Source organism: Sceloporus undulatus, chromosome 4 (genome assembly GCF_019175285.1).
Source record: "Sceloporus undulatus isolate JIND9_A2432 ecotype Alabama chromosome 4, SceUnd_v1.1, whole genome shotgun sequence".
Taxonomy (NCBI): Eukaryota; Metazoa; Chordata; class Lepidosauria; order Squamata; family Phrynosomatidae; genus Sceloporus; species Sceloporus undulatus.
The window spans coordinates 68,530,554-68,547,686 of NC_056525.1; the positions used below are offsets into that span (position 1 = coordinate 68,530,554).

At 40.5% G+C, this 17,133-nt stretch overlaps 1 protein-coding gene across 1 annotated transcript in view; it reads left to right on the forward strand.

Annotated features, from left to right (window-relative positions):
• CACNA1S (calcium voltage-gated channel subunit alpha1 S) overlaps nucleotides 1-17,133 on the forward strand; it is a 95,955-nt gene that overhangs the window by 11,827 nt on the left and 66,995 nt on the right. The window contains exons 2-6 of the mRNA XM_042464027.1: nucleotides 488-593; nucleotides 10,939-11,078; nucleotides 14,225-14,355; nucleotides 16,114-16,266; nucleotides 16,714-16,919. Coding sequence (XP_042319961.1) covers nucleotides 488-593; nucleotides 10,939-11,078; nucleotides 14,225-14,355; nucleotides 16,114-16,266; nucleotides 16,714-16,919 — 736 coding nt within the window. The remainder of the gene's footprint in view (nucleotides 1-487; nucleotides 594-10,938; nucleotides 11,079-14,224; nucleotides 14,356-16,113; nucleotides 16,267-16,713; nucleotides 16,920-17,133) is intronic.

The window sequence follows — 17,133 nt, forward strand, 5'->3', positions numbered from 1 at the left end:
GTCCTATGATTCTACAATGTATTTAAAATGACATTTTGTTATAGCATCCATTTAGGATTGCATTTGAAAGAACTTGAAACTGCAATTCAATGCAAATATTTCATATAGAAAATTGCATACATTTAGTCAAAGCACTAGCTGTAATATATTTTGTTTTCAAGAAGCTGAAGAAGAAGTTTAAAAAAACCACACCCTACAGTCAACATTTAGAGATTAATTGCAAGGCCAAGTAATTTACTGATAGATGTTCATGCTTATAATATGCATTAAAAGCATAAAAGAACTCTAAGATGTTAAAACACTTTTCTAAATGTGGGCATATTTTAATGTCTTCCCTCATTATCTTCTAGTGTAAGACTGGTTGTTACACAGTCCTCATTAAGTAATATTTGTTACTAACATGTCCTTTTAATGGTTTCTACCTATTCTCAGGCTGATGACACAAATATTATGATTCAATAAGCTTTTCTTTAATAAACACTCTCAGACCTTTTGAAACTATTATCCTGCTAACTATCTTTGCCAATTGTGTGGCACTGGCTATCTACCTGCCCATGCCCGAAGATGATAACAACAAAATGAATACTAGACTGGTAAGAAATTTTTCTCTTCCCAATCGCATGCTTGCCAAATTATCTTCCTCATTTTCAACACTTACAAGGACTAATGCTGTAACCTAATTTTATAATAATTGTTGGAAGACTCTAATCAACAACAACAACAACAACAACAGTACAAAGACTGGACCCAGTCCCTAATGCAGAAGTTTGGAACCTCTGGCCCTTCAGAAATTACTGGATTACACCTAGGCCATTGGCTATGCTGACTGAGGCATGCAAAACCTCTAACATCAAGCTAGCATAACCTGAATTACTTATTGTGCACAGATAAACCTTATAAGAACACCTGTTAGTAGTGCCTCTGACAAAGAAGACCTTTTTACAAAGCATTTTCTGGCTCATGCAATCCCTTCTTTAGCTGGTGGTTTGTTTGTTTGTTTGTTTGTTTGTATCAGCATTGCCATTGGGAGGATGTTGGAGGATTGGTGTAAAAGCCTAGACTTTTAGTACTGGGTTTCAGCAGTGTGTCTGCAGTAAACAATGCAATAAAGCTTGAGCTGGAAAAGAGCAGGATTCTACTTTAGGTGATCCTGCTGTAGCTGTGTGTGTTTGCCTACAAGAAGCAAGGAAAATAGCAACTTTCAAACATCCAACATATGAAAGAAGCATAAATCTATATCATATATACTCTTCTATAAGTTGAAAAATGTATGCACAAAAATTGACCCCCCAAAATCCTACGTCGATTTATTTATAGCTCAGTATGGTTATGTGATAGCAGCTCTTTCAGATTTTCCCATGCAGTCAGGAGAGCAGTTGATTTCTCTCTTGCTCCAAGCAGAAAGAGTCTGGACCTTATCACACATTTGGGGGGGGGGTTACAGCTCAGATCCGCAGTCACTCCTGTTCTAGCAATGCAAAGCGTGATTTTTTTTAAACACCAGATCCAGAGTCACTCCTCTTTAGCAATTTGGATTGAGGTTAAAACGTCATGTTTTTCCACACCTGGTTGCCTTTCTGTTGTCCTTCTGAAGTGAGGGGCAAGCGAAGTCAGTTTGATTCCAAGCAAGACACGTGATGCAGACTCAAGCAAAGGGGAGTGAGTGCACATTGTATTACCACACCAGAGCATACTTTGAGGGGTCAATGATTCGAACTGACCCCCTTGCACATGCTCAGTGGGGCTCTGGACACTGTCCTCCTTCCCTGCTCCCTCCTTAGCTGTCATCTTTCATCGAGGTGAAGGAGGAGCCAGAGGATGATGGGATCGGTGGCAGGTTGAAGGAGAGGAGCAGATCGGGGTCTAGGAACAGTCAGGGGATGATGGGATAGGTCGCTGGGGTCCCTGGGGCTAGGATCGGGATGCAGGAGCAGTCAGGGGATGATGGGATAGGTCACGGGGGTCCCTGGGGCCAGGATCAGGATGCAGGAGAAGGCAGGGGATGATGGGTTAGCTCGCTGGGGGTCCCTGGGGCCAGGATTAGGATGCAGGAGCAGTCAGGGGATGGATGGGATAGGTCGCTGGGGGTCCCTGGGGCCAGGATCTGGATGCAGGAGCAGTCAGGGGATGATGGGTTAGCTCGCTGGGGGTCCCTGGGGCCAGGATCGGAATGCAGGAGCAGTCAGCGGATGATGGGATTGGTGGAAGGCTGAAGGAGGGGAGCAGATCACGGTCTAGGAGAAGGCAGGGGATGATGAGATTGGTGGCAGGCTGAAGGAGGGGAGCAGATCACAGTCTAGGAGGATGCAGGGGACGCGGGAGATGATGGGATCGGCTGGTTGGCAGAGAGGAGGAGATGGCATGGAGGAGGAGGAAGGGAATGACGGAGCAGGATGCAGGGGCCAAGGGGGGTGGCATTGGAGTGCTTTTCCATACCAGACCAAATCGTAGTGCAATTGAAGCGAATTCTCTGGAGTCACTTTTTTCCTGTTTTTACCAAAATGAAGGGTGACTTCAGAAGCACTGCTGAAGCAATTCACAAGGGGCTCCCATAGAAATCAGTGATGTCTGATAAAACAGTCAGTTTATGACATGAAACCACATCATTGGAAGTGCAATCACTTCGGAAGAGAGCTGGAACTGAGCCACACCACCACCCAAAAGCTGTCTGTCTGGGGAGTGAAGAATGAAACAAAATGCCTCAATTAGAGTCTCTTTTGCTGCATGTGTGTACACGCGCGCGCACACACACACACAATGAAGGAGCCTCCAAGTTTTACCCTGGACCTATCCACAGGTCATGGCAAAATCCATAACTTTGCCCCCAAAACCTGTCCTCAACTGATATATGAGGTTGACTTATAGATGAGTATATACTTTAAGTTTGGCCACTAAAATAGAAATCATAAGAAAAATGGAAGTTGGTGTAAGAAAGAAAATCATCTCTGGATACATTTTGGAAGAAGATTTCAAGTGGTCTAAGTTCAAAATGTTTTTGTTTACTTAAGCAAAGCGTATCTAATTTCACATGTGCATATTGTTAGCTTTGAATAAAAGGTCTGCTGAAACATGTTGAATGGCTATTCTTTTTTGTAGTTTAGGAACCTATCCCTATTCTCTCCATGTTTGGAACCAAATTTTCTGTTTGAGAAGTAATGTCCAGGAACACATACAAATTTGTTAATTTGCAGAAGACACCAAATTAGGAGGGGTAGCAAATACCCAAGAGGTTGTTGCTATTAACTGTCCTTGAGTCGATCCTGACTCATGGCAATCCTGTGGATGAGACACCTCCAAGACCCCCATATCCTCCACTCTCTGCTTAAGTCCTGCAAATTTATACAAGTCATTTTCTTAATAGAGTCCATCCATCTAGCATGCAATCTTCCTCTCTTTCTACCTCCCTCCACCTTTCCTAGCATTATTGTCTTTTCCAATGACTTGTACCTTCTCATGATGTGGCCGGAGTAGACAGTCACAACTGAATAATTTTAGCTTCAAGAAAGATTTTAGGCTTGATCTGTTCTGGGATCCATTTGTTTGTCTTTTTGGCTGTCCACAGTATTCTCAGCACTTCTCCAGCACCAAATCTCAAATGAACTGATGTTCTGTGAAGTTGAAGGCTTTCATGGCCGGCATCCATAGTTTTTTGTGGGTTTTTTGGGCCACATGGCCACATAGCCGGAAAAACCCACAAAGAACTGAGGTTCTTCTTATCTGCTTTCTTCACTGTCAAGCTCTCACACCTGTACATGGTTATAGGGAATACAATGGCTTGTACAATTCAAACTTTCATTCTCAATTGTATATCTTTACTCTATAGGATCTTTTCTAGTTTATTCATATCTGCCCTCCCCGATCCTAGTCTTCTGATTTCTTGACTGCAGTTCCCATTCTGGTATGCAAACTCTTTTACTGCTTCAATTTCTTCATTGTCTAGATTGAATTTAGGTCCTCTATGGTCATTATCCCAAGAGGACAAGATCAGAATTCAAAATGACTTAACAGTTTAGAGAGTTGGGCCAAAACTAACAAAATGAATTTCAACAAGGAGAAATGTAAATGTAAATAGGGCAACTCAGCCAAGTATAGCAAGAAATTCTGAGAATTTCTTTGTAGTTATGGATTGTGTAAATGCTGAATTCTTCATAAGGTGAAAAATAGTCCCAAAAGAGAAATGTGATACAGAGCAATGTCTACCTGTTACACACCTAGCTTAACTCTTCTGCCCTTTTGACTTCAATGATGGAGACAATTATCATGGAAAACATGCAAACATGAAGAAGAGAAAGAGAAGCAGAGTGGAAGAATAAAACAAGTTGAGTTTGGATTAAAACAAGAAAGTGTGATGATAATAGGATCAAAGCAGGGCTGGATACACAGAGGACAAATTATTTTGCAGGTGTGGATTCAGCCCAGAATGCATGTTGACTATCATCACAGTAACTCAATGAGGATAGCCAAATTAAGACCTACTGAGTTACTGAGGTTCTTGTCTATAGAAATAAAACCCTTGCAGCAGATGACATTTGGCAGTTCTAGTTATTAGATAGCCATCCCAATCAGGAGAATGGAATGTCAATAGAACAAACCACCAGAGGATGGGAAGAAGCCTTTAAGAAAACTCACAAGTTTGAGACTTGCCCCCCCAGTTGTAGCCAAATCTTGCTGTCATGCCCCATAGCTTTTAAAAAACAGTTAACTAATGGATTCCCCCCAAACAGGAACTGGCTTCTCTGTCCCATGTAACTGAAATAAAGATAAACAGTGCTAACCTTAATCAGCTTCATACTGAAACATGTAAAGCCTGGCAGAGAAGGGGCACTGGAACTTCTACAGGGAATTAACAGTGATGGACAGTTGCAGCTGTGAATGAGAAGCAGGCAATAGCGACCTCTGATGAGAAAAGTACAACCATAGTAACTATTCTAAGCTATGACTGCCAATGTTAGCCAGCCGTGCTGACAGTCAGCTGTGGCACTAAGCGACTGAGAATAGACTAGTCTTAAGTCTAGTCAGTGTCTTAAAAGAAAAGAAAAACAAGTTTTCTTCTCTCTTTCCTCTTGCTAGATGACATTTCCCATACCTCAAATTCACTACAGTGGTCCCTCCACATGCGCTTGGCTTAGTTGTGCAGGAGGACCTAGAGATTTCTAGAGAGAACATATTGATTAAATCTGCAAATAATAAAATCCACAAAAGTCAAATCCACAAACGTGGAGGGCCAACTGTATGGTGGTGATGTAGGGACACTTCACTCAAAAGGCAGTAGAGACCCCTATAACAGCTGGAGGGCACCAGGCTGCAGAAAGTTGCTCTACGTGTCAATACAAAACTGAGAAGTGTTGTGATTTAGGAGATTATCACACAGGGTAAAGGATGGAATGCTCCCATTCTTATCCTGTCTTTTTGGTTTGATTGTGGAAGATTTTCAGATGACATTTGCCCTTATCCCATCCTTCAGTTGTTCCTATTGTGTGATTGTGATAACATTATCAGATTACACCACACTTATCCTATCCTTCTCCCATCACTGAAATGACATGGCCCCGTCACTTTGTATTAACAGAAACAGTGGCACCCAATGATGGGTGCCACTGAAAGAAGGACGTGATAAGTGTGGACGCAATAAGGATGGGGTAAGGATGGGATAGCATTCACCTTCTTTCTTGTAGCATCACACTGCTGGTTCATGTTCAACAACAATCCCAAGGTCTTCTTCACATGTAACACTGCTGAGCCATGCCCTGTGCCATACCTGTCCATTTGGTTCCCATGACCCAAATGTAGACTTTTGTGTTAGTCTCTATTGATTTTGTCTCGTTTCTCTTTTCTTTCTTTTTTAAATCTAATGGATTGCCATGCTTGCACAATTGTGCTAAAAAAACCAAAAACAAAAACAAATGCAGACTGAAAGGCATGCTGGGAAGAGCATGGAAGTGGGACTATGGACTCTGACATGAAGAAGGCAGAAGCTGGGACAGAAGCAGCACTCCTGCACTTTTGAAGAGCTGTGTGATGTGATTGTCTCCAACCCAATATATTTGCATTTGCTAGACTAACAGGATTGTGGCACGTTATGAGCCTGGTGTGATATAGTCTTAGGTCCTTCTGAATTCTATGCCTATCCTGCAATGTGCTAGCCACCTCTCCCAGTTTTGTGTTATCTGCAAACTCAAAAAGGATTCCCTCTACCTTATCATCTAAGTAATTGATAAAAATGTTGAAGAGTAATGGCCATAGGATAAAACCCTGAGGCAGACCACCCAAGACCTCATACCAGTTTGAAGTGCAATCATTGATTGTAACTCTTTGAGCACAGTTTTCCAACCAATGATGGAGTCATCTGACAGTGTTCCCCATCTATTCCACATTTCATCCGTTTGCTAATCAATAAATTATGGGAGACTTTATCAAATGCTTTGCTGAAATTCAAGTAAATGTAACATCCATAGCATTCCCATAATCTACTAAACTGGCAGATTTTAAAAAAAGATACACAATTAGTTTGACAGAATTTGTTCTTGATAAACCCATGCTAATGTTTTTTTTCCGGTATTGAGGTCAGGCTGATTGGGCCATAGTTTCCTGGATCTGTTTTCCCCCTCTTCTTTTGTCTTTTGTCTTTTTTTTTTTTTTTTGAAGAAAAGGGACAATGTTTGCTCTTCTCCAATCCTTTGGCCCCTCACCTGTTCCCCATGATTTCTCAAAAAAGATGACAAGTGGTTCAGAGAGTATATTTGCACGTTCCTTCAGTACTTTGGTTTGCAGTTCATCTGGCCCTGCAGATCTGAACTCATTTAGATTGGCTAGGTGATTCCTAATTCTATCAATCTTGATTTGCAATCCAGGTCCCTTGTGAAGGTCTCTGCTACTTCATGGAAGCATACCATTCTGGGTTTTTTGGGGTTTTTTTGGGGGGGGGAACTGAAGCAAACTAGATATTGAACAGTTCTGCCTTTTCATTTTGGTCTGTTAGCATTTTATCATCCTTATTGAACAGTGTGCCCACTGTGCCCTTGCTTGTCGAGCCAGCCTCAGTGCATTCTGGGTTTTAGCTTTCCTTATACTATCCCTGCAAGCCTGGGTTACACATATGTACTCTTCCTTGATGATTTGCCCTTCCTTCCATTGTGTATGTTGTTGTTGTCGTTGTTGTTGTCGTTGCTGCTGCTGTGTGTCTTCAAGTTGTTTCTGACTTACTGCAAACCGAAAATCATAGGATTTTCTTGGCAAGATTTGTTCAGAGGAGGTTTACCATTGCCTTGCCCTGAGGCTGAAAGAGTGTGACTTGGCCAAGGTCACTCAATAGATTTCTAAGGCTGAGCAAGGATTTGAACCCTGGTCTCCAGAGTCCGCAGCAATATTAAAACCAATACACCACACTGGGTCGTCCATTTTATATTTGTTGTTGTTGTGTGTCTTTAAGCCATTTCCAACTTATGGCAACCTTAATGTAGGCCTACCATGGGTTTCCTGATACTGAGAGGGTGTGCCTTGCCCAAGGCACCCGGTGGGTTTCCCTAGCCAAGTGGGGGCATTGAATCCCATTTTCCAGAGTCCCAATCCTGTACTCAAACCACTATGCCACACTGGCTCTCTCCATTCTATATACATATCTTTTTATCTTTTCACTTTCTCCTTGAATATGCTGTGCAGCCACATTGGCTTTTTCAGATTTTCCCATTTTTCATCTTCCATCCGATTATTTGTGATTATGTTTTTTGAAATTCCTTTCTCAAGATGCAGCTCAGATCACAACAGTTTCTCCAGTCATTGTGAGGGGCAAAATAGATAGTAAAGTGCCTGACCTAGAACAGCTATTTCTGACTGGTCTGGATTTAAAAAAATTTTTTTTAATTAATATAATAGATTAAAATCCAATAAAGAAATATTTAAAAAAGGAGTGACACCAAGTAATAGCAACACAGTTTACATCACAAATCTAGGCACAAAATAAAATATCAGAAATAATAATATTAATAAGTATTTAATATTTACACTATACAGCAGCTGATTTGTTTGTTAACTGTGTTCTGTATTAAAGTAAATCTTTGTTGACTTCCTTCCAATTCATTGTCAGATATTAGTGAATTTTCCTTCTCCTTCCCATTTACCTTTTGTCACTATTTGTAACAAGCATTCTTATATAGTATTTCTTGTGATTAATACATGTAGCAACTGAGTTTCACAAAGATGTATCCATTTGAACTATGAACTTTATCGCACAGTCAGGGATGAGAATGGGACAAAAAGAGCCTGGAAGGGAACGGAACAAGTGGGGGGTGCATTTTACTGCACACAATGAAGTCCCTCACTTGTTCCCTTCCCTTCCCTTCTGTTCCCAATCTGTCCCCAGAGGAGGAGATTTTTGAGAACTGTTTTGAACAGGTGTTGAGAATTGGAACAGGTGGAGAACGGAACAAGTGAGGGACTTTGCGTGCAGTAAAACGCATCTCCCACCCGTTCCACACTCATTCATGGCCCCTTCTGTTCTATTCTCATCTCTGCCTGGAGCCCGTGGTGCGATAAAGTTCTATATATCAATGTGTCAATCATTATTTGAATAAATGTATTTCAATAAATATTTTATCTATGATTTTGTCTATATGTATTATTTTATCTATGCATATTCATTTGATTTTTCATTTTTTCTTTTTAATAGTCAGAGAACATCTTTTAAGTAACTATTTATTTGTGGGAGAGAAGATAATCACACCCATGAACAAATCTATAAAACAATATGCCATAATATTAACTTTCAGAGAGCAAAAGTAGATTAAACATATTTCTCTGATACAAGCCTAATTATCAAAACAGCAAACAGAAAATGAACCCCATCTTTTCCCCCAGAACTGTATTCATTCATTCATTCATTCATTCATTCATTCATTCATTCTCCAACATTTCCTTTGTGTTGTATCATCAAGTATGTTTGTCATGTTCAAAAGGCACAATTCTGGTACCACTGAGAATTGAATGTCTAATATTTTTTTTAAAAAATTCTGCAGATCCCTTGAATATTGCTCACAGACCATAGTTTGAGAACCTCTGCTTTAGAGTATGTATCTAGGTAGGTTAGCTAAAAGTCTAAACCCAATACCCTGGATAATTAGTTGAATTTCATCTGTAATATTCACTACTCATAACAAGACCCCTTGTCCTGGTAGATTAACTATGGATAGTTTCTCCTATTCAGCTGTAATTCAAGGTAGTTACATAATCATAGTGTTATTGCTGATGAGATTTATACATTCTACCAGCATGCTATGAACGTGTAGTTGTATATTAATTTGTTACTCTCTCTGTGTGTGTCTAAAACTATTATCATATGGTTGATTATATAACTGGAATCATTTTGTATGATCTGCATTAACTAAACAAGATTCTCTGGTTGCATGCAGACATCACACTTGACTATAATTTAGATTGGCATGAATAAATCCAACCACAATTTGGGCTTGCTTGCTTCATTCTCCTGTCTCTTAATTCAGCATGGCTACAGGGAAGGATTTGGAAATGTTTGCCTCATTGGCTTAGGTTCTTCTGAACCTAAAATAGTGTTTAATCTTCACTGTGGTTTATATTAAAGTCCCAGATTCAAAAAACATGGTTTGAATTTGACCTGTTTCAAACAAATCATAGGGAGCATTAGTCACAGTTCAATCAGTCATAAATAGTTGTGGTTGAGCAAAGCTTCAGCTCAGAAATCCATCTCCAAATGGTCACACTAGTGGAAGTGAATGGGCAATGGTGGTTCATAGCTTTCATATACAGTAAGAGAAGATAAATCTTTACTGCTTTACTTTGAACTTTAAGTGAGATACCTAAAGTAGTAAACCCTAGCCCTCAAACAGGTTCAGTACCTTGGACAGCTCTTAATAAACTCACTATCCCACTGCCATGGAAGCTACTAGAATGGTCTGAACAGAGTTTATTAAAAAATACTTTACCCAACAACATCACTCACACTATTCCAGCCACTGCTCATGCTGGCTGGGGGATTCTAAGAGTTGTCATCTTAAAAAAACAGTGACCTGCTCTGAAAACAGACCAGACCCAAGCCATACTGCCAGGAGTAGGTTTCAAACTGACCTCTTTTTGCTCCGATCCCAAGGACCGGAGCGTGGTGTCAGAATGGCTTTGGGCCACGTTGGGGGCATGCGTCATTGAAACACTATACCCCAAAGTGGCTGGAAGCCACTTCTTTTGGCCCATGTGTTTCAGGCCTTTGATTACTGAAATGTGTTTTACATGGTGCCCTTGGATATTTCAAAAGCTACAGCTAGTAGCTAGATTGTTGAACTTCTTTTGGAAACCACATGACATAGTTATAAAGGAATTGTACTACCTATCAGTATATTTTCAGTTTGAATGCAAGGCACCAATAATAACGTTTGAAGCCCTAATGGCTTGGAACTTCAACATTTGAAAGAATACCTTTCTGCAGATATGACTATGAACAGAGGTTTGCTGGAGGATCTCTGCTCTGTATTCATCAGTGGAAGCTGTGTGTATGAGAGGGAGGCTTCTCTGCTTTAACACTACTGCTGTAGAATATCCTCCCCTTGGAGGCCTGATTGGCATTGACACTGCCTTCATCCTAGCACAAAGTTAAAACATTTTTAAAAAAACCACAAACATTGGAGACAAATGGGGATTTTGTCCAAATCTGTACCAGTACATGGTTTAAAACTGTTTTTAATTTGTCCCCTCCTCACATTTTTAATATAATTTTAGGGTGTTTAAATGCTTTCTTGCTTTTTAATATTTTAATTGTTTTAAATTGATTTTACTTGTCTGCTGTCCAATATCTTGTGATATCAGACAGGATAAAAACCAATACATAATGTGTGTGCATATATATTCACAACTGAGATTTTAATCTATATTATTAACATTTTCATACTTTTACTCTCTCCTTTTGGTGTTTTCTAGGAAAAGCTAGAATACTTCTTTCTTATAGTATTTGCCATCGAGGCAGTAATGAAGATCATAGCTTATGGATTTCTATTCCATGCAGATGCCTACCTCCGGAATGGCTGGAACGTGTTGGATTTTACAATAGTCTTTCTGGGGTAAAGTCACTCCATTTTATTTAGCTTTGTGTGCAAATCTGAATTTCCTTGGAGAAATAGTGTTCATGTACATTAAAGCAGCAATCTTCTCATATTCAACTTTCTCTTGAATAGACACACCGAGGGCTACACTTTAAATATTTTGTTGTTGTAACTCTATCTTGTGTGATTGTTTCCATATTTTAATTCTGGTGTTCTTTATTTTGAATTGTAAGGAGTTTTCCATTGTTTCATTTTATTTCTCTGTGTTTATATTAATGTATTTAAATCCCACTTTTTCATCAAAATTGGGACTCAAAGTATCCCATAGTTTGAAAGAACAATATAATTAAAAGAATACAAAAAGAGAGCATTAAAGTAGAATTAAACTATTTGCAGTATTAAAACCAGTCATTCAATTTAAAAATACATTTAAAAGATTTTTAAAAGTGACGTTAAGCTCACACAATGAAAGAGAGAGACACTGTACAATCATTTAACTTATCACAGGAAGAATCAGCAGTTCCCCATATACCTCTTCCATGCAGTTTCTCTGCTCTCTTTTCATTGTTGTTATTATTGTTGTTGTGTGTCTTCAAGCCATTTTTGACCCTAAACATATTACATTGATTTCTTGGCAAAATTTGCTCAGAGCCTTTGCAAGAGTGTAACTTGCCCAAGGCCACTCAATGGGTTTCCATGGTTGAGTGGTGATCCAAACCCTATTCTTCAGAGTCCTAGTTCAATGCTCAAACCACTGCACCATGCTGGCTCTCTCTCTCTCCAAATTATTTTATATTTCAATCAATTTGGCTGTTTTCAGCATTTGTGTGTCATTGCTGTTGCTGTTTTTCAAAGCTGTATTAATATCAAGTTCTTTAAAGCAAAACACTCATATGCAAATAGATATAGCAGACTTTTAAAATTCTCTTGTGTTGGGAAATGGGATAACCTTAACCCTAACATGGTGCCAGTTTAGACATTTGAGCCCCATGGAAGCCCTATGAATATGACACACAGCCATTGTGTCTCCTGCATGTACACTGTCTCTGTTAACTCTAATGAATATAAATGGGAAGAAAAGAGATACTCATAAACATATTACCTCAAAGCCTGTTGTATTCCTGATTGCTGCAGAGACATTTCTTCACTTTAAATATTCTGTTTTATGACAACTGTTAGTACAAATTTGACACATAAACTTCAATGGGGTGTATTTCTCCAAGAGGTTAGAAATGTGACTTATCCTGGAGAAACACTTGTGTAGACCTGTATAGAGATAGCTATGTTTGTGATTACAACAGCTGGAAAAAGAAGTGCAGCTGATGTCCCAGGATGGCCATTTTACATATATGTTCCATATTTCCCAATGTATATTGTTGTTGTATGCCTTCAAGTCATTTCCAACTTATGGCATCCTTGAGGCAACCCTATCATAAAGTTTTCTTGACAAGATTTGTTGAGAGGGGGCTTGCCTTTGCCTTCTTCTGAGGCTGGGAGAGTGTGACTTGCCCAAGGCTACTCGGTGGGTTTCCATGGTTGAGGATTTGAACGCTGGTTTCCAGAGTCCTAATCTGACACTCAAATGACTATATCATGTATATTGCCTGTCATATTCCAAATAACTGTACTGCAGAGTAGATGGCAAGAAGTTGTAATTGTCCACATGAACTGATACAGAACAGCTAGTGGCAATATCAATCATGACAGATGGATGCCTTTTTCATTGTCAGAAATGGAGGACATGTTAAATCACTCAACATGGAGGCAGTTGCCATGCCATGAACTGTTGTTTTACACTGTAAAATCTAAAGCATCCTTGCTGTGCAAATCTTGCTATTTTTGCCATTGTAACACAACCTTTTCTTGTTGGTCAAGATGTAATAAAGTGCCTTAATCTGGGTAGAGAGCAGGTTTGATAAAACTGATTATGGCCTGTTACAGACTGCCAAAATAAAGCTGCTTCAGGTCTCTTTGGAGGTATGCTGTTTAAATGATGCATGCATCCTAAGAGTCCGGAAGTCACGCCAAAGCCACACTCCATTCCTAAGCACTGGAGTGCAGCTTTGGCGCAGCTTCCGGATTCTTAGGATGCATGCATCATTTAAACAGCATACCTCCAAAGAGACTCGAAGCAGCTTTATTTTGGCAGTCTGTAACAGGCCTATGTTTAGTTTTTAAGATAAAAAAGTTTCACATTTTTACATAGGGATTTGAAAATTTAACTCAGATTTCCAAATTTTCTCAAAATAGAAAAATCTAGGTTAAAGTTATCATCATCAAAACTAAATATAGCTTATTATTAAATTCTGTGTAAATGCTAGCAGTTTATGGAGATGGGAGATAACCAAATTGGCTCTATTCTGCTGATGTACATGAAGAGCATGAGCTCTCTCTTGCTCTCTCCCCCTCTTTCTCTGAGTGAAAAGATAGAAAAGAAAAAAGGAGATGGGGCAGATTTGAACAAGGAGAGAAATCTAGATATAAAGGATGCAGTTTTTGATCATATCAAAAATTAATCTGAAAGCAATTCAGAATTGCTTAGTGTGTGCTTACCTTATGAACCCACATCTTTGAATACAAATTGGTAGTTATATTAAACAATAATGTAGGTGTACTAAAAAAGAGGGAGATTATATATAACCTTCCTCATTAGTGATTTAAATTGTAATTTGAATCATTCAAATTGAGTCCTTCAGAGAAGCAGATTAAATCATAATCTAGATCAGTTTGATCTGAATCAAATCAGCCCTGCCAAAGTGATTTAAAATCATTACCATAAATACCCTAAAGGCACCAGACCTTGTCTGATTTTGGAAGCTAAACGTGATCTGCCCTGATTAATACTTGGATGGAAGTCTGCCAATGAATACCAGATATTGTAGGCTGTATTTCAGAGGAAGGAATTGGCAAAGCCTCCTATGGAGTATTCCTTGCCTAAGCAAACCCTTGTGAAATTGATGGGCTCACCATAAATCAACAGGCCACTTGAAGGCATGCACACACACCATGCAGCAGCCACAACATGACACTGGTCCCAACCGAACCAGGGAGCCAAGTTTCATTTCTTCCTTAAGACACCCACCCATCTTTGCTTTCGTTCTCCAGTTGCGTCTTGCCATGTCTATGTCGTCACCTGTCCCTTTTAACTCATTATCTCCTTGTAGAGTCTTCACAGTCATCCTGGAGAGAATCAGTGTAATGGAGAGTGCACTGCTTAGTGGGCAAGGCTTTGATGTCAAAGCTCTGAGAGCCTTTCGAGTGCTGCGGCCCCTACGCCTGGTGTCAGGAATACCAAGTGAGTGAAACCTTCTTAGGGTTTGATGACTGGATCCACATGGAAGGCTAAACTGGGATGTTTGGACATAATTCCCATAAACTTTCCCATGCAGCGATTGTAAGAGAAATAAGAAATAAAAATAGGTTAAGTTCTTATGTCAAGTTGTACCTAGGTGTTTCGGGTGGGATGGGGAGAGTAACTGGATAATTATAGTAGATAAGGAGCTCCTCCAGGCATGGCAAATGGTTATGGTATTTGTTGTTGTAGTTTTCATTTATTTTTTGTACAATGTCTGTCTATCTATCCATCCATCTCCAAACAATGTTTCCATTGTCCCAGACTGTTTTCTGGCAACTCCTGACAGAAGTTGCAACATTTTATTCCAGCCCTCAAGTAGGTTTCTTTGCAATCCTAAAATTTATCAGAGTAATTTGTTCACTTCTATTCCCTTTGATTTAAATAAATAAATAAACCGTAGTGCACCAGTACATCAGTGAAATGGTAATTTTGTAAATCTTTTTAAAAATTCAGTGAGGAGATCATTTGTTCTTCTAACAATAGGACTATTTCAGCAAAACCACATTTAAAAAACAAAAACAAAAAACACCTTTGGGAAAGCCCTAGTGGAGGTCCAAGTAATGACTACAACTGGCCTTCATAAAGAATGGCACAAATGGAAGGCAGTGGTGTCACTAGGGATGGTGTCTCTCCAGTGTGGTAACTCATGGACTCAGTGTGGTACTCCCCATAACTCAGTGTGGTCCCCCCAGTCCCCCCACAGCTACAGTGACTGGGAGCTGCTGGTGGAGGGAGAGAACCAGTCTTGGTTGTCTCCCACTCACATGGAGCAAAAACAAGAGCAGGCTCAGACCCTGCTTCTAGGACAAAGAGCACAGGCCAGGACAGTGGGAGGGAATGGAAGGCAGGACGGGCAGCAGTGTGCCAATTATCTGGGAAAGGTGCTGCTGCTATCCAACAGCTTCTGGCAGATTTGGCAGGGTTTCTAGCTGGGCTGGGAAAAGGAGGCAGGAATGGTGGCCACAGGCTCCTTTCCTTCTGGCGAAGGGGAGGAGTCCATGGCCACCACTGTTACCATTGCTGCTGATACCTCCCTTTCCCAGCCCAGTCCCAAAAGGACCTGCCAGGCAGCAGAAGGATCCTAGCACCACCAGTGGCAGTAGCAGATTGCTGAGACAATGTGGTTGGCAGACAGGCAGATGGGGAATCTTGAGACAGACAGTGAGTGGGCATCCCCACTGGGTGTTACCCCCTGATGGTGTCAGCTGGTGCAGTCCACATACCCCACATCTCCTAAGGCTAAGGATGTTGAAGCATTCTGTTCTCTCTTTCCTTGACATCAAGTACAGTAGTCTCAGGACAAATGAGATGCAGACCATCCTTGGGCCCTCTGTGGGTGCTAGACTGAAGTAACCAGCACACCAAATGGTGTTCTGTGCTGGTGGGGTTAGGGATTTTGATGTCCAACCACATGGGGGCAAAACTGTTATGCTTTAGAAAGGGTAAAATAGTAAGAATTGCTCTCCCCCCACCCCCCAAGACAATGATTTTTGTCTATTGCTGTGACCATAGTACTACTATTTGGTTTATTGTGTGAGCTTTCACTAGTTACCACATCTTCTTTATGAGATGTAGAGCAAAGACGTTTAAAGGTTAAATTGAAGATGGGATCATATGATTGTGTGTGATGTTGTTTGAAATGTAAGTGTAAAGTATAATGCTGATGTGAACAATTTGTTCTCTTCCTTCCTCTTGCAGGTCTGCAGGTGGTACTGAACTCCCTAGTCAAGGCCATGCTGCCCTTATTTCATATTGCTGTGCTTGTTGTCTTCATGCTCGTCATCTATGGCATTATGGGACAAGAGCTCTTCAAGGGGAAGATGCACAAGACCTGCTATTTCAATGGGACAGGTAGGGATTATGGCCGAGCTGGTCAGAACAATAAAAGATATTTGAGACTATAGATCAGTGATGGTGAACCTTTTTGAGGCTGAGTGCCCAAACTGCAACCCAAAACCCACTTATTTATTGCAAAGTGCCATGTCCCTCTGGCTTTCTAGTAACAAACTCTGGCAAACTCTGTGCTGGGGTGATGGCACATGTGCCCACAGAGAGGGCTCTGAGTGTCACCTCTGGCACACGTGCCATAGGTTCGCCATCACTGCTATAGATGCCTCATATATTTGAGGAATCTCCATGAAGCAGAGTATCTGTTTCTGGCACTCTTGTGTATTGCACTTTCTGAAACTCTGCTTTACTTAGAAATGACAACTGGGCCTCATGCTAAGATACCTAGATAAAAGTATACACTAAGCATTTTGCAAGTTCTCACATGTGGACTTTTCTTTCTTCCCTCAGACATCGTGGCTACTGTGGAAAATGAAAAACCAGCTCCATGTACAAGTGCAGGCCACGGACGCCAATGTACTATTCCTGGTTCTGAGTGCAGGGGGAAGTGGCCAGGACCCAACAATGGCATTACACACTTTGATAACTTTGGGTTTGCTATGTTGACTGTCTACCAATGTATCTCTATGGAAGGATGGACTCAAGTCCTCTACTGGGTAGGCTGCACATGAAGTGTCATTGTAGGACAGTGTCATTCACTACAGTATAATTTTATTGTTCCATTCTATAAAGCCAACATACCACAGTCTGTATAGGGTACACATCCCCAAGGATATTTATGATATGGGTGCCATTTCCAAGAGCCCTAAAAGGCATGTGACTTCACATCTATGACATTCAGTCTATATCAGCAACATGCCCCTCTTGAAG